The sequence below is a fragment of the Sinocyclocheilus rhinocerous genome, unplaced genomic scaffold (assembly GCF_001515625.1).
Source record: "Sinocyclocheilus rhinocerous isolate Xijiao unplaced genomic scaffold, SAMN03320098_v1.1 scaffold306, whole genome shotgun sequence".
NCBI classification, from domain to species: domain Eukaryota; kingdom Metazoa; phylum Chordata; class Actinopteri; order Cypriniformes; family Cyprinidae; genus Sinocyclocheilus; species Sinocyclocheilus rhinocerous.
This window is the reverse complement of record NW_015662161.1, coordinates 1,018,442-1,039,082: the sequence shown is the minus strand read 5'-3', so window position 1 is coordinate 1,039,082 and position 20,641 is coordinate 1,018,442. Positions and strand designations below refer to the sequence as shown.

The following is a 20,641-nucleotide window of genomic DNA, read 5'->3' as shown; positions in this document are numbered from 1 at the left end:
TATTCAAATCTTATTGCTGCACAAGTTAAATACACAATCCTTTTATAAATCTATAAAAGGAAAGACGTCTTCATGGAAAAATATGTCCGTTGTGCTACAGGTTATGTGATGCATGTCAGTACAGTTACTCGAGACACTTAGAACAGTGACGCATGCTACTCAGGAACAGGATGGAAGGAAGCAGAGAGGAAAGCGTTTTTAAAGTCCACAGGAGCAGAAGCACAATATGAAGCAGCACCATCATAAGAACAGACAAAGGTCAATATACAACACATGGCTGGGCGGTTTCATAGGTTTCAATAGCTAACATCTAGTTCTGGACATCATATCATTCCTCCACGAAAATCACTACATACAATTATATTGGGGTGGATTTTTACATAATTTATAAAGAGCTTCCTCATAAAACCCCTGCCATCGCAATAGCATATATACATCCTTCATTTTGCGTCGAGCTATTCCTGTCATTCTCACATAACTATTGACTGCTCCTGTTTTCGTTTTTTTCTCATTTTTTAAAATTATTTAAGGAGCTGTGGGCAGGATTCCAATGGCGCCATCATATAAAAAGCTATTTGAGCCTGAAGCAAATTCAAAGCAAGCATATTTTAGTTTAGACAAACAGTAGCTCAAGTCATTTTCACATTCCCAGAATCCTTGAAGCCACGTCCGTCCGGTTCAAGAAAACACACTTTACTTACACAGGTTAAGTGCCTTCAACTAAAATTAGTGCAATTTTCACATTCCTAGTCAAACAAATATGATTCATTTACAAGGCTGAACTAGTCAATGTCAATATAACAGTACTGAATGAGAAAAAAAGTGCGTGCGGTATATTCTTATGAAAAATAACTGATATGATACAATCTTTTCTTGCCCTAAAAACACAAACGGGAAACACAAAGAAAGTGGGGTTAGTCCCTGACGGCTACAAAGCTACAGACATTTAAGATACTTAAACATCAAGTTAGCGAAGAATTGGAAAGATACTGTCTGTAAATACGTGACAAGTCTCTTTTGGCTTTACACACTTCAGTGATACTTCAACTGATACTGTAGAGTACCAGTGGTTCCCAACCGGGGTCCTGGAGGCACCCCAACACTGCACATTTTGCATGTCTCCTTTCTCTGACACACCAATTTCAGGTCTTGAAGTACTATTTTCCTAATTAATGCTGTTCAGTTGCTTTGACACAATCTGTATTGTTAAAAGCGCTATATAAATAAAGGTGACTTGACTTGACTTGACTTGACTTTCTGTTCCATGAATGCAAATGTATGGAGCCCCGCACATGGCATGCAGGAAAAAAATAGTAGGCTTAAACGTTCGCACGATTTACTATTTCGTTCCCTCGATTTATAAATTGTGCGCACGATTTACTAATTCGTTCCCTCGATTTGCTAAATCATGCACACGATTTATACATCGAGAGAACGAATTACTAAATTGTGCGAACGATTTAGCATGCATATATACATATCTACATAGACATAGATCTTGTATTCAAATCTTATTGCTGCACAAGTTAAATACACAATCCTTTTATAAATCTATAAAAGGAAAGACGTCTTCATGGAAAAATATGTCCGTTGTGCTACAGGTTATGTGATGCATGTCAGTACAGTTACTCGAGACACTTAGAACAGTGACGCATGCTACTCAGGAACAGGATGGAAGGAAGCAGAGAGGAAAGCGTTTTTAAAGTCCACAGGAGCAGAAGCACAATATGAAGCAGCACCATCATAAGAACAGACAAAGGTCAATATACAACACATGGCTGGGCGGTTTCATAGGTTTCAATAGCTAACATCTAGTTCTGGACATCATATCATTCCTCCACGAAAATCACTACATACAATTATATTGGGGTGGATTTTTACATAATTTATAAAGAGCTTCCTCATAAAACCCCTGCCATCGCAATAGCATATATACATCCTTCATTTTGCGTCGAGCTATTCCTGTCATTCTCACATAACTATTGACTGCTCCTGTTTTCGTTTTTTTCTCATTTTTTAAAATTATTTAAGCGCACAATTTATTTATTTTTTCTTGCATGTCATGTGCGGGGCTCCGCACAAATGTGCTTATAATAAAAAAACAAAAACAAAAAAACAATCCTGGCCCTCAAGTGAACCTGTGCACTTCATTTTGGAAATGTATCCAGATTTTTTTGCTCATGGCTGTAGAGGGAATGGTAAGAGAAGGTCAGTGGAGACCATCCAGACTGCTGGCGTTCTCAAACACGGCACTGGTGAACTGGCGAAAGACTCGGTCCATGTAGGTGCTCTGCCGTGGCCACAGACCCTCCAGGAAGCCAATATGGCCGCCGTGACAGGTGATGAGCAGGGCCACATTGGGGTTCTGCTTCACCGCCTCCACTGGAAAGGCTGAAGAAGAAGAAAGACCGTTTTTAGCTCAACATGGATGGGATAAAGTCATGACCTTTTCAACTGGCTGGGCCAAATTGAAGTTTCTTTCACTTCAGCCCTAAACTTAAATGTCACATTTTCCGCAGCCCTAATAAATCTGGCCGACTCACCATGATTGGGGGAAAAGACATCGTCTGCTGCGTTGAGGCACAGCATTGGCACCTGCACAGACTTGATCTTGTGAATGGGGCTCGCGTCTCGATAGTAGTCGTCATTGGATGGATAGCCAAACATGATGGATGTGAAACGTTCATCAAACTCTCGGATTGTTTTAGCCTGTGGAATGCAAGCAATATTACTAAATATTACATTAACAGCATGTGACAAATGTGACACGATATTGTGCATGTCAGAATGACTGACTCACCTTCATCACGTGGTCTATGTCATATTTCTTTTCAAGAATGGTTCTGTGACTGCAAAAAGAAAAAAGAAAAATGTCAGGTTTTGGCGGTTTGGGATCATCTTTATGTAAACAAGAACTCTATTCATAATAGTGACATGCTTTATAATTAAAGGAATAGTTCACCCAAAAATGACAATTTGCTGAAAATGTACTCTCCCCCAGACCATCCAAGATGTAGAGGAGTTTGTTTCTTTATGGGAACAGATTTGGAGAAATGTATCATTACATCACTTGCTCGCCAAATGTTACAAAAGTCACAGTGCAAGTTGTTATCCCTGACGAAAGTTATTTAGCATTTTTTTATTTCATTTTGTGTCAAAATGTGTTAGCTTTTAGCTGCCCAATTAAATGAAAGAGATGTCAAATTTGTTGTTGTTGTTATTAATTCTGATTGATCCATAACACTGCAAATGGCAGGTCAAGTTGATCGCATAGCATTGTGGGATAGAGTTCCCAGTTTAGTGTGCTTTTTTTGCAAACATAGATGGTCATTTGGTTATTATATGCGAGCAGAAATGTGCATACTGTGCACAGCATACTGCATACTACAGATATAGTAAGAGTAGTACACTAGTGTTCTATTTCAGGCAGCCGTTTAGTAGTATCATGGTATATACTGCATCAAACACAACTGTAGCATGGTACCGCCAAAGCATTTTTCGTAAGTTGCCGATAAGCGGCTTAAGAGTTAATTAAAAGTAGAATAAGCTCCATATGTGCAAAGTTTAATTTCAACGTCCTGTTCTGAAACTAACAAATTCCTTTTAATCTTATTTGGCAGATTTGGTAACACTCAACAAGAGATCAAACCCAAAAAGGGGGGCAGTCGAGGACAATGTCCTCTGCGACGGGACTACACACACACAGACACTAAACTGTGGTGAATTACGCCCGGTTTATGCCCCTCTGACCCCACTGACCGGTCCACGGATGCCTGCAGGCAGCTGGTGAGGTAGGAGTTGAAGAGGAAGCGGTCCAGGGGCTTTTCCAGTGAAGCCGTGCCCTCAAACACATCCCAGCCTGCCGAGAAAACCACCACTCCCTTCAGATGCACCTCAGAGCCCTTCCGACCCAGATAGTTTGCCAGCATCATCCTGCAGGGTGTCAAGATATGACATTTACTACAGCAGCTACAACATATAGCGTCTAACATATCCAATAACACACACACATACAGTGGTGGCCAAAATGATTAGAACACTAGTATTTTCACCAGCTAAAAATGGTTTTAAGATCAGATCTCTGTGTGGAGCACTGGCTGCTGTCAGACAAAAATCTCACTGGATTATTACATTTAATGGCAAAATAAATGTTTGGAAATGTAAACTGATATCTCCTACTGACACACTACAGCAAAAGATAGAAATAGCTGACTTAAAACCATTGTTTTAGCTGGTTGAGTTCTAATAATTTTGGACACCACTGTACATAAGCCGGTGTGAAGCTGACCCTTTTCTTTCTGTAAGACGGAGCGGTTTAGAGCGCCGTGCTGCCGACTCAGCTTTTACTTAGAACCAGGTATAAATTTAGGCTGAAATGACGCTGTGAGGATCTGGGAAATGAAATGTCATCTGCATCACATGACGGGGAAATAAATGCATGAACAAAGCATGAATTGGGGACACTTTATAATACCTGTCAGGAATGAACATTTTAATATAACAGCAATTTTTCTGTTGGGACCCACTTTATATTAAGTGGCCTTAACAACTATGTACTTACATTTAAATTAATAATTTGGTACAATGCACTTATTGTGTACATACATGTTTTTACATTGTACTTATATTTTAAAAATACCTGCATGTAATTACATCTGTAATTAATTTCTGTAATTACATTTATAATTACACAGTTGACCCATTCCTTACACCTTAACCCACCCTTAAACCTACCCATACCAACAAACCTGTCCCTAACCTTACGCGTATCCCACCTCAATAGCAGCAGAAGTGTTTTGCAATACAATATGAACACAATAAGTACACTGTACTTAATTTTTGATGTAAGTACATAGTAGTTAAGGCCACTTAATATAAAGTGGGGCCTATGGGTTTCCTTCGTAATAGATGAAGGAACTACATTGTTTGGTGGAAGAATACTGTTTTTATTTATATTATTTGCTCTGTTTTATTCTGTGAAACCTTACTACGTATATGGAATAACCGTTTTATAAAAGCAATAAGCCCCATGAAACCGTGGTTTACAGTGAATTTATAACAGCTAAGGGGGTTTTAGGCCTTACAACGCCCCTTAGCTGTTATAAATTCACTGTAAACCACGGCTTCCTGGGGCTTTTTGCTTTATTCTTCCGCCAAACAATGTAGTTCCTCAGAAACAGTTGTGGTTCCAACAAAGTGGTTGCCAAGCAACAAACAAATGTAAACACAGGTGTATGTTCGTAGAGTAATTTACAACAGCTTCGAACTTGGCTCAACCAATCAGAATCAAGGACTGGAACTATCTGTTTTATAATTTAAAATATACAGTATTCAACTACAAAACACTTATTTTACATTGTAAAAATATTTCACAAGATTACTGTTTTACTGTATTTTTTAAGAAATAAATGCAGCCTTGGTGAGCAGAGGAGACCCCAAACTTTTGAATGGTATTTGCATGCTGACTCTCTATTTAATTAAAGGCACTGTACAGTTCGGATCAGTGGAAAAAACACTGCTAGAGTATCCTGGTGTGTGATCATAGCAGCTGAATTCCCATTTAAGGGCAGGATAAACCCCTGTGTGTGTGTGTGTGTGTGTGTGTTAAACTCACCCGCCCATTGAAACCCCAGCCGCCGTGAGCGGAGCTTTGTCAATGGTCCGCTGGACATGTTCAATGACCACCTCCAGATCCTCTGTGTTCGCTGCGCAGTACGTCCTAGGCGTCTAGAGCACAGTGAGCAGAGGATATAAGAGAACCACAGACACACAAACACACACCAGAGATCTGTATTTATACTCAGGGAATCTTACAACCTCATGTGAATTTGACTCTAAGGATCAAGCATGCTCATGAGATTTACTGATTGTTTAAAGTTGTGTGTTGAGAGTCTCTCATTTCAACTGAATAAAAATAATTATTGTGCTTTAAGTACTAAAAACATGACTAAATATTATGTATTTTTCTTACAATTACATATATTTCAATGGGACAATATTATGCATCTGCAAAGCTTTAATAAACACATTCTCTCAACACATTTCAACTTCTTAAAAATTTTTATTACTAGCTCTCTGACATGAGTATTACAGCAGGGATTTTAAGCTTCTTCTGCTGGACGGAAAAAACATGATCATCTGAATTCCAACAAAGTTCATGAGTCAGAGCAAAGGATTTATCGACAGGCTCTTGTATACAAAGCTTGTTTGCACAACAAATATTACATAACTTCAATTTGAAGCTTTGTGCCAAAGCTTAACGTGACAACATTTTGGTTTAAATTACTGAAGAAAACAGAGATAAAAGGATATCTTTACCAGTAACTTTTCACCCGATACTCCTCTGTTATTGAACACCACACATCTGAAAAACACAAGAAAGGATTCCCAAAAATGTTCCATTTGAAAAGTTTTTGTAGTTGAATTCTTAATTCTGATTGGTTGACATGTTCTAAAGGCATTCATTCATTTATATAAAGTACTTCCAGTTTTGTTGACTACATTATAGTTTTATATCACTACACCACACTCTTACTGACAAGTTTGAAAAAATAAAAATGGTCTATATTTCTAAACGAGATAGCAGTTTAAGGAAGTACATCCCTCATTTGTAAGTCACTTTGGATAAAAGCGACTTATAAAGTGATCTGTTAAATAAATAAATGTAAAAATGTAAGTAGTTCTTACATTTACACAAGCATTTTAGGGATCACAACCTGAGAATAGCACATTAAGTAGACATATGGCAAACAGATTAATGTACTTGTATTAATGCCCATCAATAATTCAGCAGTTCAGAGTCGATTCTTTCTAGCTGAGCATAATTACAAAAATTTATATTTTGAACTTTTAATATTTGAGTAATTCTCCATTACTTTTCTAGCCCTGGAAATCATCATCAAGCTGCCTGATCATATCATAAATCTGCAGCAAAAGTGGTGTGTTGATGAGTTATGTGTCAAAGAATTAGAGGCTTGTTCAAGTACAAATAATAGTAATAGTGATGCTTGCCTTGACATCTTCTGTATTCACACACAGTGTTTGTGTCATTAGATGCTCCTGAATCTCAGAAAGTCATGTCCTTGACCAAATTATATTAGCTGTTGTGAACTCAATCATATCCTAGTACATGTATGTAGTTGATAAGAGCACAACCAGAGTTATCTGATATAGCATGAAACATGTAACTCTGTACAGTCAAACTACATTCCTCCAGGCCTTATCTGACTACTTCAAGGAGCTTTTCTGCTCTCGTCCTTCAAACAGGTTTTATATCGCTACTTTCTTTCTCTACATTTCATTCTCTATTTCTTGGGTACTACTCCACACACAAACTAGCACTGCTGCATGACCATTGCTGTTATCATTAACTAAAACTAAAACTATTCAAATTTGCTTTCAGTAACTGTGTCTTCCTCGTTTGATTGCTTCCTTATTTGTTTTCAGAAAGTAGCTTGTGTTTGTTGCCCACACCTATTCAGGTACTTGCATTTTAAGTTTGAATGTTTCTGACTACCTGACAAAGATGGAAATATTTAAACCCATGTTTAGAGAGCACTATGGCAGTGTCCTGTCATTTTGTTCTTGTTTAGTAGGTAACATTTACCCTGTTAATAGAGTATTAGCAGATATTTGTTAAAATATCAGAGTTCAGTGTCAATTTTTAATTAGCTTGAGTGTTATTATAGTATCACTGATTACTATATTACTATATCACTGAATATTATAGTTTTTGGTAATATTTTAAATAAAATTTTAGTTTTGTGTTTCTGTTTTAACTTTAATTATAGTTAAAGTTCTAGTACGGAGCCCCGCACATGGCATGCAGGAAAAAAATAGTAGGCTAAATCGTGTGCACGATTTACAATTTCGCTCCCTCGATTTATAAATTAGTTCCCTCGAATTATAAATTGTGCGCACGATTTACTAATTCGTTCCCTCGATTTATAAATTGTGCGCACGATTTACTAATTCGTTCCCTCGATTTATAAATTGTGCGCACGATTTACTAATCGAGAGAATGAATTAGTAAATTGTGCGCACGATTTACTAATTCGTTCCCTCGAATTATAAATTGTGCCCACGATTTACTAATTCCTTCCCTCGATTTGCTAAATCGTGCACACGATTTATAAATCGAGAGAATGAATTAGTAAATTGTGCGCACGATTTAGCAAATCGGGGGAACGAAATAGTAATCGTGTGCACGTTTTAGTACATCGAGGGAACAAATTAGTAAATTGTGGGCACGATTTATTTATTTTTTCTTGCATGTCATGTGCGGGGCTCTGTATTCTAGTAATTCTGATGTGTGTTTTTGTAATTGTAATAGTTTTTTAATGTCTATACAGTATTTATTAGTTTTGAATTATTAGTTTTATGTTTAGCTTTTGTTATTTTAGTACTTCTAATTTAACTAAAAATAACATAAAAGTTGCTTTGGCAATTAGCTGGGGGAAAAAAAAGTTTTAGTTTTTAAAATATATATTTCATTTTATTTCTTTTCTTTTCTTTTGAGTAACTAAAATGTTTTTTTAGACCTTGTACACATGGATTGTAATAAATGGCAAAAACTGTCAACCCTCTTACCTTTCTAAAGGCATCCCAGGACATATTATTACGCAGATTACGCAGTGGAATACTTGATTTTGATTGCTCAATCATGGCATTCAGGGGTCAAATATTTTTGTGCAATGACTGCTACAAACCACTGTCTCTGTGTTACAGTAGTTTTACACCTCTCATATCACTCCACTGTCTCTTTCTTCTCAAATAACTAAAAATGTATTTATTTATTGGTAATTTGTTGTGTAATAAGTGCTGCATTTCATCTGCATTGATTTTGACTGCACATTATCACTTCATTTAACTTAAAACGCCACAACATAATTTACAAAGTATACTGTAAGCTTTTTGAAACGAAAAAGACCAATTTCAACATCTAAACAGCGGAAATCCCGACATCCATCAGTCAGTACACAAACGGCTCCTTGAAACTTCAAGAGGTTGAAATGCTCAGCTGCAAAACAAAGTTTACATCTATAGCACACGTCACTGCTTATGTGTTAATGTACTTTCAGAGGCTGGTAGGCCGATTTCTGCTGCGGCACGGAAAGTTGCTCTTAGCTAAGCTGCAAAGCTGGTCAAAGCTGCAATTCATTAAGCAGAGAACAAGCCAAAGAAAGATGCTGAGTGAGCTGCTGTAGCCCCCACGGCCTCACGCCTCTCGAGGTTTACAAGAATGTGCTCCTGAGAGATGCCCAAAAGGAGAAAATGCCCATCTCTGCATCCCTGAAGGCTTTAATACAGAGCTCAGCTGTTTGTTGACTCTCTCTCTCTCTCTCTCTCTCTCTGTCTACATGGAGTGGCAGCTTCAGAAGTGGAGTCTTACAAAGATGTTACAGGAGTATTGTAAGCACGCATTGATCTATACCACAACTACTCATGTTCTGGCGCAGCTGTGGCATAAAGCTTACAAAAGCATCCGTTCAAGCCTTTCTGAATCTTGCGGTACAAAATATGCACAGCTAATGGAAATTGTTGCTTTTGAAGTGCACTACAGGTGCAGTTAGAATTAAAGCTGAAGGTGAAGGAGAACACAGTTGTGCATTAAAAAACAGAGAAATTGTGATGGTTGTAAAATATCCGATATAAGCAAACCTGTAACCGCACATCAATTCATCTATAATTTTAAGAATTTGTGCTTTTAAGAATTTAAAATTCACAAAAATGATGTGCAAGTCATAAAAAGGATGCAAGAGCACCATACAAATATCACACATAGTATCATAAAAGTAGTCTTTTCATTGTGCCAGTAAGTTGAATTTGACAGCTAAATTCAGGTTTTGTTTTTTGTTTTTTCCCCGAATTATTCAGTTTTTGACAATTAGAACATTTGATTAAAAAAAAAACTAAAAATTTAAAATTTAGAAATAGGTCGGATTTAAAATTAAGCACATAACTTGTTCCACACTGTTTGTCATGAATGATAACTTGCAGTCTGACTTGTTGAGAAAAGATGTGCTCAGGGTTGCCAAGTTGGCAGTTTTCCCATGGATTTTTATTTATTTTTCCCAAAAGAGGAAAAACTCCTGCCATGATATGCTCACCCTCAAGTTGATCCAAACCTGTTTGACTTTTTCTTCTGTTGAGCACAAAAGAAAAATGTTGGCAACCAAACAACTGCTGGTAGCCACTGACTTCCATAGTATGGGGGAAAAATACCATGGAAGTCAATGGCTGGCTACCAGCAACTGTTTGGTTGCCAACATTCTTCGAAACATCTACTTTTGTGTTCAACAGAAGAAAGAAATGAAGAAGGTATAATATGCACACATCCAAAAACTTTAGGCAGGTGCTCGATCACATCACTGTCAATAAACAAAAATCAGCACACTTCCACTACTGCTCTCAAAAAGAAGTTTATTAAAACCACAATGTTTCAACTCTAAGGTCTTCGGTCAGGCAGGCTTTGTTTGACAGCAGCAGAAGAAAGAAACTCATACAGATTTGAAACCACTTTAGGATGAGTAGATTATGATAGAATGTTTGGGTCAGCTATCATAGTTTTGGGCTAGTTTTGTTCGCAGACCTGGCTACCCTTGATGTGCTATTATTTTTCACTGTGACTGAACTGGAAATCGCTTGATTGGGATGTGTAAATATGGATTTTTGAGTTCTAAATGTTTCCATAGTATAACAAGCATTCGTCATGACCCTTTTCTAAATTAAAGGCTGTGAACCAGGCTGCTCACCTGTAGCCCAGATCCCGGCTTTGCTGTACCATATGCAGAATGTAGGATTCGCGGCTTGTGCCCGTCAGTCCCGGGAGCAGCAGCACAGTGGGGCGCGTGGACTGGTCTGGGTGGGACGCGCTGTCATCATTGTCAAACCAATCCAAAGAGATCTGGCCTCCATCTGGTGCTCTAATGAGCTCACTGCCGGACACACAGAACAGCTTAATTTAGCCAGAGGAACATTCAGTGAAACTGTGGAATTGTGTGTTAATACTAGCTTAAGCGCTCATAAACAGTACAAAGAGAGAAACTGTTACAGGAATGTAACTCAGCTAACAAAAGTACCATAAAGTACCATGGCAGTACAACGGTTGTAGCAATCCGTATCACACCACAGCGGCCTCTTAAGCCACTTAAAATGTACAGTATGAATGTAATTGGATTGAATTGCAAACAAAATAATGTGCTTTGTTCTTCTGTGCAAATGCCTTTTAAATAGTTTGTGCGTTTATAATGCAAACTAACTTTAATGCATGTAAAATGTAAAAGTGATGGAGATTCTGATTGAAATTATCTAAAAACTATCAAACTAATCTACTTGCAGCTGACGGAGAGCATAAAATATTTGGTATTTGTAACAAAATATATTAGTACGATATATATACAGGGTGCGATTTGCCGGGGGGGGATGGGGGTATTTCCCCCCTCTGGCTATGCATCCCTGCCTCTGCTGAATTATTTTTATCCCCGGTGGGAATAAAAACATCCCGCGAACCCGCTCCGACGGAGGGGGCTTTGTAGAAAACGAAGCGTTTGAGAGAGGCGGGGCATAGAGGACCTACAATAATGTACAGTATTTGAAAAAGAATGTGTTTTTTGAACATTAAAGCATGTCAACATATTCTGTTACACCAAATACACAAAATAATGATCTTTAAAAAAGCATCATATGACCCCTGATTCGGAGTTTCAAAAAGCTCAGTTGATACTGTGTTTTTTGCTGGCTTTCTCTACATAATTTATTCGTTGTTTGAATAACTATGGAAATGAAATCATTACAATTAATAGGCCTAACGTACAATGTTTTTATTAAACTGTGATCACGTTAAATAATGTTCCGTCGTATTAAAAACATTTCATGACATGCCACCTAAGTCTATTATCTGGTACTTGCCTAAAAAGACGGGTAGTTGGGTCAACCTCTGCCTATAGAGTTATATACGCCTATTAAATTTTTCAAAAGCATCCCCCCTCTGTTTTTTTCACAAATCGCACCCTATAATATGAGTCAAATATATTCATAACTACTTAAAAGGATGTTTGATTAAAAATGATTAATAAATAGAAATTCAAAATACAGACACATCAGCATTATTGTAAATCACTCCATTTTGATTACATAGGTTAAAGGTAGGGTAGGTGATTTCGGAGAAGCTAGCAAAAGTGAACTAGCTTTGAAAGCATAAGATCCTACCCTCCCTGCAAATCAGTCTCCAAAGCTACGCCTCCTCCAAAACACATGAATGCGCTTCGGCAGAGCAGAGGCTAACCAGCGACACGATGAGAGATGGGGTTGGTGGATGTTTGAATGCAGTGCTGTCAGATTAGCTCATGTCTCATTCACCGATGAGAAAACATTACAGTGCAAAGCACATAATATTACAATAGTAAAGCCTTTAATTCTCGCTCGGTCTGCAATAGTGTAATCCTCGGACCAATATGACTGGACAAACATTTTATGGTCCTATGCCTTCCACAGACGATATAAATACATATACCGTATTGACCCGAATATAAGACGATGTTTTTTTCTTGTTAATACATCTGAAAAAACACGGTCGTCTTATATTCAGGTTCTAGACTTTGACATGTCAATAATACACCCACAACACTAGGTGGCGCCAAATACGCATAAAACGAGTGTGCCATGAAATACGTAATGTAATGCGTGTTGTAAAGATCGCGAGTAAAAACAAAAGAAAAAGAAAACCTTACAGCTGCATGAGTCGTGACTGTCACATTAGCCTGATGGGACCAAACTCCCTTTGTGATTTTAAAACGCAAGACAGTACCCAGATTTGAAGACTACAGTAAGATTTAACTTCTACTGTTAATAAGATTTCGGTAGGCTACTATTAGATGGATAGCCTAAATGTCCTAATTCAGATGGGCTACCTGTTTTTTTTTTTTTTTATGGTATATCAAAAAGTGTATATTTTTTAAATGTGATTTGTTGGTACATTTTACCAGTTTTTATCATACTTTCAAAACAAAAATTAAAATAGGAAAATTATGCAATATGAAAATAATTGAAGACAAAATATGTTTTAATGAGAAAAAAAACAAGATTTGGTTTTTAAAAAGCCTTTTTCCAAAAGGTACATCTGGAAAAAGGGGGGTCGTCTTATAATCAGGGTCGTCTTATATTCGGGCCAATACGGTAAATACATTTAGACCACTTACAGATTGCTATCGGGATGTGAAGAGACTTTCAACCAGCATAACAAAAACATTTTTTTGAACCAAATCATCTACCCTGCCTTTAAATGTGGTACAATTTGAGCAATGTTAATTTCAATTGCTACACTAAAATAATTGTGCATGGAACAGTATAAAAATGACTATAGCACAATGATTACAAACTGAAAAGAAATGATTTTTCGAAGTTGTAAATAAAATTTAAAAAATTTGAAGTATGGTTTGCAAGAAACTACTATTTCAGTCTTTATACTTCACATTTAATTTAATGATTCTTTGTCATTATTTATGAGATTAACTAGCAATTTCTGAGTGAAAATTGTTTCTACACTAGTGTTTTTATTTTTATTTTTACATTTTATAGCATATTTTACATACAGTAAGTCAGTTATGTGGAGCTGAAGTGGTGAACAGAGTTAGAGTTGGACATGGTCAGTGTATTTTTCAGGTCTAAAGCCAAAGTCAGTCTGCAGTCTGGCACTAGCTACATCCCACCTGTGCTTTGAGATGACATCACTTCCCCTGCTGGACATTAGCTTGCTTCCAACCTCTACATTAATGCTTGTGCTTGGCTAATATGGGTTTTCAATGGCACGTTATTGATGACATCAGCATCAGTTATCAAAAATCACTAATATATTCCATTTATGGTGGATCTATTAGCACCTTAATGATACTTTGCTTACTGTATGTGTTCTGACATTTGTAAGCTGTTATGTGAATAAATGTAAATGTATAGATATACACTACCATTCAAAAGTCTGAGGTCGGGTGTCGCTAGACCTTTTTAAATGGGGCATGAGCCCCAGGAAATATCACTGATAAATCCTTATGTGTAAATGGGATTGACGTATATTGACCCAAGAGTCATTTTCACTGATGATATTCCAGTAATCAAGTCATTTGTGTTTAGATTCAGAACTGGCGATGACAGATTCACAAATGAATCACTCTTTCGATCTAATCGGGCAAACTGGTTTGCGAAAGGTCTGAAATTGTTCGATTCAGTTTGATTCATTCAGACATTTCACTCACACACTGGATCATTTGCAGAGGTTTCCAACACCAAAGTAGAAACTGGATATTTTATAACACAGAAAACAAAAAGAGAGCTAGATGAGGCAGATACATACAATCCATTGAAAGAAACTAAATGTCCAAATGTATTTTTTATCATTAGTCAGCAACGAAGCAGCTCTTTATTGCATGCACAGCTCGTGCACGACGATTCCATGCTGCAGATAAAGATGATTCATCTCCATTTATATCCAAAACAGTACTAAAAACAAGAGTTTCAAAATATAGGCCAGAAAAAAAAAAAAGAAATTTTCCACAAAAATATGAAGCAGCACAACTCTTTTCAACATTAATAAGAAGAAGAAATGTTTCTTGAGCAAATCAACATATTAGAATTCACATTATTCAGAAGGATCATGTGACACTGGAGTAAAGATGATAAAAAAATCTGCTTTTTCGACACAGAAATAAATTATTTTAAAATATATTCATCAGAAGGATCATGTGACACTGGAGTAAAGATGATAAAAAAATCTGCTTTTTCGACAGAAATAAATTATTTTAAAATATATTCAATTAGAAAACAACTATTTAAAAAATATATATTTCACAATACGCTTACTTTTTACTGTTTTTATCAAATAAATACAGCCATGGTCATCATAAAAGTCTTTTTTTTTTTCAAAAAACATTTAAAAAAAATTGTACAGACCTCAATCTTTTATTTAATCGTAGTATATGAGAAACTGATTGTTAAACAGTTAACTATTTACTCAAAATTATTTGAAATCGAAATGTTCTCTATGAAGGTCAGCCAGAAATGGCCTAAATTCACCTGATATTGCTGAATGATGTATTTACAGTGGATGGACTCTTCTGTTGTTTTATATGGCCACATCATGACTCTGCTGGAAGTGTTTAACTCCTCCAGAGATGCTGCGGAGAGAATCTGTGTCAAAGGGCTCGTGTGCTGTTTTACAGCTAGCTTTCTCAGAGACCAGACGTCACGTAGAGCTACATGTGTGCGATGTAATTTCAGAGCCAACATTAAATATGCACTCTAGACCAAGTCAGGAACGGTCCGCTCTCTCTCAGTTTTTTATAGACATGTAAATCCCACCTTTCAAAATGCCAGACAGTGAGAGACCAATCTGCCACAGAGCTTAGCAATGACAATCCAGAAAAAAAAAAAAAGAAATTTTCCACAAAAATATGAAGCAGCACAACTCTTTTCAACATTAATAATAAGAAGAAATGTTTCTTGAGCAAATCAACATATTAGAATTCACATTATTCAGAAGGATCATGTGACACTGGAGTAAAGATGATAAAAAAATCTGCTTTTTTTCGACAGAAATAAATTATTTTAAAATATATTCATTTAGAAAACAACTATTTAAAAAATATATATTTCACAATATGCTTACTTTTTACTGTTTTTATCAAATAAATACAGCCATGGTCATCATAAAAGTCTTTTTTTTTTTTCCAGAAACATTTAAAAAAAATTGTACAGACCTCAACCTTTTATTTAATCGTAGTATATGAGAAACTGATTGTTAAACAGTTAACTATTTACTCAGAATTATTTGAAATCGAAATGTTCTCTATGAAGGTCAGCCAGAAATGGCCTAAATTCGCCTGATATTGCTGAATGATGTATTTACAGTGGATGGACTCTTCTGTTGTTTTATATGGCCACATCATGACTCTGCTGGAAGTGTTTAACTCCTCCAGAGATGCTGCGGAGAGAATCTGTGTCAAAGGGCTCGTGTGCTGTTTTACAGCTAGCTTTCTCAGAGACCAGACGTCACGTAGAGCTACATGTGTGCGATGTAATTTCAGAGCCAACATTAAATATGCACTCTAGACCAAGTCAGGAACGGTCCGCTCTCTCTCAGTTTTTTATAGACATGTAAATCCCACCTTTCAAAATGCCAGACAGTGAGAGACCAATCTGCCACAGAGCTTAGCAATGACAATCTACTGACTTTCAGTAACATTTCTGCAGAAGAATAAATGCTTTTAATAAATGCTGAACAAAACTGAATCCAAAATATATTGACACTATGGCCAAAATACTGACACTAGGGCTGCAGAAATTTGGGAGAAAATCAAATTGCAAATTTTTTGGATATAAATTGTGACTGCAGTTAAAAACGATATTAAAAATAGTTTTAGTTTTGCTGTACTTTTTTGTAGGGCTTCACAATTTGGCCAAAAGATGATGATGATAATAATAATAATAATTTGTTATATTTATCATTAATAAATCAAATTTGAAAAGACACCCTTCCTTCCTAACGGGAATGCGCAGCTGCCGGGACGGTCAAACTCAGACGCCCTTGACTTCAAACACTGTCCTCGATCGTTCCACACAAACAGCAGCATCCGTAAACAGATTTGCTCGGGTTGCAACGGATTAGCTATTGATTCCAATCCCGTTAAAAGCAGTGCAGGTGACGAGTCGAACAGAACGGCGGATGATACTGTTTTTGCATGCATGCATCTTCTCTGATCGCGGAGCAGAAACGCACAGGGGCCGATTTAGCCTCTAAATTGGTTTAGTGAGAGATGCACTGCAGCACTGAATCAGTTTAGCTGAATCAATAACTAATAGTTTCTACCATATGATAAATATACTGCCATTACACTGTTGATATTTCAATGATACAATGATATTTCTTATTATTGAATGAATGAATTATAAACGAAATAGGAAACATTAGTATTGTAAAAATACCATTTCACTCTAAAATACAATGAATAACAATAATAATCACCGTAAGCTCAAGTTATTACATTTTAATTAAAAATGACAAAGTAAAAAAAAACTATTATTTTTGCAATGCGATCAATAACATACATCTAATATATATACATATATATATATAAGAAAATATAAAACAGAATATTTTCATTTCATGCTGCTTGAAAGAAAATATTCTGTGAATCTGCATGAGATTTTTTTTTTTTTGCATTGTTTTCCCAAAACTCAAGCAATTACTGTAGATTTATTTTTAAGCTGATTTTTTTTTTTCAAGTAATATGAAAGTGATTTTGGTTCAAATGTCTTAATTGTCATGAAAATAATATATATTGTTTTTATTCAAATAAAAATAAAATCTATATGCAAATAATAACTATATGATAAAGTTCTTTAAAAACTTTTATTTATGTTGTGTTGGTCAATATGGCAGCTGTCTCAGACTTTATTTGATTAATTTATTGGATAACTAGGGTGACCACAGATATAAAACTAATAGTAATCATGTGTCATGTGATGTAAATGTAACCGGTCCCCCCCCCCCAAACTGTCACTATCACGGTCTGCGTTGTATATGTATATATATATATATATATATATATATATACACTGAATACATTTGTATACATCCTAAAGTATGTTTTCTTTATATAAAACAGAATTTATTTTGCCACTTTTGATTATGGGCTGAAATATGACCCTCTATACTTGCTCGCTTTACTTGCATCAGTGTATTGATTCCCGTAACATGCAATCATCAGAAAAAGAAAGCTGATATAAGCTGCACTCTCTCTTTCTCTCTTTATATTGCTGAGAACAGGAGTCCTCTGAACACTGAGCTACTCTCTTACTGCATCAGACAATCAATGAAATGAATGCTGAAAGAAGCTCTCTGATCATCTACCAAGGGTACTTTTATATGTTAAAGGAGGCAAAATATATCCTCAAGAGGAGAAACGGTGGCAACTTCAGTGTAAATGAAGAAACCTGCTTTGATTTTGAATGCTCTTACAGCATAAGGAGACTCCGCTTTTGGCAAAATTACCTTCAGACTGCTATTCTTATACCTGAAGCCTGTTAATGGACCCCAATGGCAAATTAAATATAGAAGCTACATACACGTTCAGAGAAAATGTTCATTTCCTGCCTAAAGCAAACCTGGCACTGGGATCAACCACTTCCTCTGACATTAAGTCTTTCAAAATGATTTGATTTTGAGAGATGCCAGAGTAATTATCATGCATTACCAATAATTGTGCATTTCTTTGAAAGCATTTATTGGCTTTGTGGAGTTAAGCAGTCGTCCTGCCACATTCTGACTGTGAGGGAAATGTGCTCACTTTCTGTAGTTGACCCAGGGCTTGGCGGTCACGAAGGGTCTGAGCAGCGTTTGCACCCGGCTCTCCCAGCACCAGAACGTGGGGTAGTACGTCTCTGAGACCACGGGGCATTTGTCCCTCAGGAACTGATGAAACTTCTTTCCTCCAGCTATCAGTATGGGTTTCTGCAAAACAAAGAGCAGAGGGATTGGTGGTTATCTCAGAGAGCAAAACTAGAATGGTTCAAAATATCTGTGAAATAGAAAAATAGCCAACTCACACTCACTCATTCATTCACTCGCTCACTCACTCACTCATTCATTCATTCACTCACTCACACTCACTCATTCATTCACTCGCTCACTCACTCACTCATTCATTCATTCACTCACTCACACTCACTCATTCATTCATTCACTCACTCACTCATTCATTCATTCATTCACTCATTCACTCACTCATTCATTCACTCGCTCATTCATTCACTCACTCATTCATTCATTCACTCATTCATTCACTCATTCATTCACTCACTCATTCATTCATTCATTCACTCATTCATTCATTTAAATTTTAATCCTGATCCTGAAGAATTTAAACTACTTTTTAGTAAATGTATAATAACAGTTATAATCGTAATCCTAATATACAATACATATTTATTAATTATGTTACAATTCTATATGATAAAATAAATATAGTATATTCTAATAATAATAATAATAAATATAAGATAATATAATATTAACAATCATAACATATGATATATAAATACATAATTATAATAGTTATGTATTAATAAATAATACAAATAATATTAATAAATAATACAAATTTTAGATCATATTATAAATGTATTGTATTGCCTTATTACAATATAGAATTGTGACATACATATACAAAACATTTTTAGGTCAAACTTCAAGAAAATAAACTTTTAAGCCTAATGAAGCTTCATGAAGTCCCGAGTGACTTCATGAATATCTTATGAATAATTTTTTAATAATTTTAATAGTTTGAATAATTTATATTTGTATAGTTTTATATTTCTGTGTGCCATTTAGATATATTTGATTACTGTGACAAATTGTGACAAAAAAGCTTTGACTAGAGACAGTCACCCATGTTTTATCTTTATTTTTGTCCTACTATACGTTTATTATCCATCACTATTTAACAATAAATCAGTGTTTTGTTCAGTGTGATGAAAATTAGAACACTAGTGAATTATAATACAATATGCAGTGTCACTACCTTAAAATTGATTTCCCCGTCTAAGCTGTAAAAATGGGGAAATATGCTTTTATGGCACTATTTTTACCTGTGTATATGTGTCAAAATGCGGCAAGAGAGTAGAACAAGATTTCTTTTGACAAATGAAAGCTTTAATGCATATTTCAAGGCGCATTATGACATTAATATCCGCTCTGCGCACGTGTAGCTCTGAGTGAAAACAACGAGATTGACAGGACCACAATGACGTAATACAGTCTCTTGCATTATGACATCATTAGCCCTCGCGCACCGATTGGCTTGTACGAGCATCCGAATCACGCCGTTCAGCTGTACATGAACGTGAACGGACGGACAGACAGTCACCTTACCTTGGCCACAGAGAGCAGGTAGTAGCAGGCATAAGCAGCGGTGAATCCGAGCACCACTGAGAGTCCCACCCCAGAGCCAAAGAGCCCGACTTTGACTTGGTTTTTGAAGTAATGTGAAAGGTCACTCGTAAATAAATTAAAATTAAGCTCCAGTGAGATCATTGCCCTATAAAGCCCACGGTTCCGGCCACTGAGACGCTCGAGCTGCTGCAGCTGGATAAAGGATGCGCGTCTTGGATGCAGAGGTGAACGGAGACAGGAGTTTAAAGACGGGAAGATGGGTGGTGTTCCGCGAGGCGAGTCAGTGCTTCCGAGAGAAATGCAACCCGGCAGAACAGAAAACAGAAGTAAGTCGGAGGGGGCGGGGCTTGCGACTCGGCGTTTCTTATTCGTTGTTTGATTGGATTGCGTCAATGTCCATTTAAAGTCACACAGTAGATGTAAAGCGGCAGAAGAACGACACCTTCACATGAAACGTTGGTTTAATTGTTTGTTTTTCTAAGTGTTATTAAACAGTACATAAAAAAAACAGAAATGACGGAAGGGGGGAAAAAATGCATTTGAAAACGAAATTCTAAATTACAGTAATTATTTCAATATTTATTTATTTAATACGGTTTTTACATTTACATTTAGTCATTTAGAAGACGCTTTTATCCAAATCGGCTTACAAATGAGGAATCAAAATCAACAAAAGAGCAATAATGTAAGTGCTGTGAC

The 20,641-nt window shown here is 36.4% G+C and overlaps 1 protein-coding gene across 1 annotated transcript; it reads right to left on the bottom strand.

The window, feature by feature from the left end:
• Positions 1 to 2,060: 2,060 nt before the first annotated feature.
• On the bottom strand, positions 2,061 to 20,208 carry LOC107727531 (phospholipase ABHD3-like). Its single transcript, XM_016537424.1, has 9 exons — positions 19,922 to 20,208; positions 18,339 to 18,502; positions 10,755 to 10,937; positions 6,319 to 6,364; positions 5,615 to 5,727; positions 3,760 to 3,933; positions 2,801 to 2,849; positions 2,544 to 2,709; positions 2,061 to 2,391 (listed from the first exon to the last, which is right to left on the bottom strand). The coding sequence occupies exons 1-9, from the start codon at positions 20,081 to 20,083 to the stop codon at positions 2,210 to 2,212; spliced, it is 1,239 nt and encodes a 412-aa protein (XP_016392910.1). The 5' UTR covers positions 20,084 to 20,208; the 3' UTR covers positions 2,061 to 2,209.
• Positions 20,209 to 20,641: the final 433 nt, after the last annotated feature.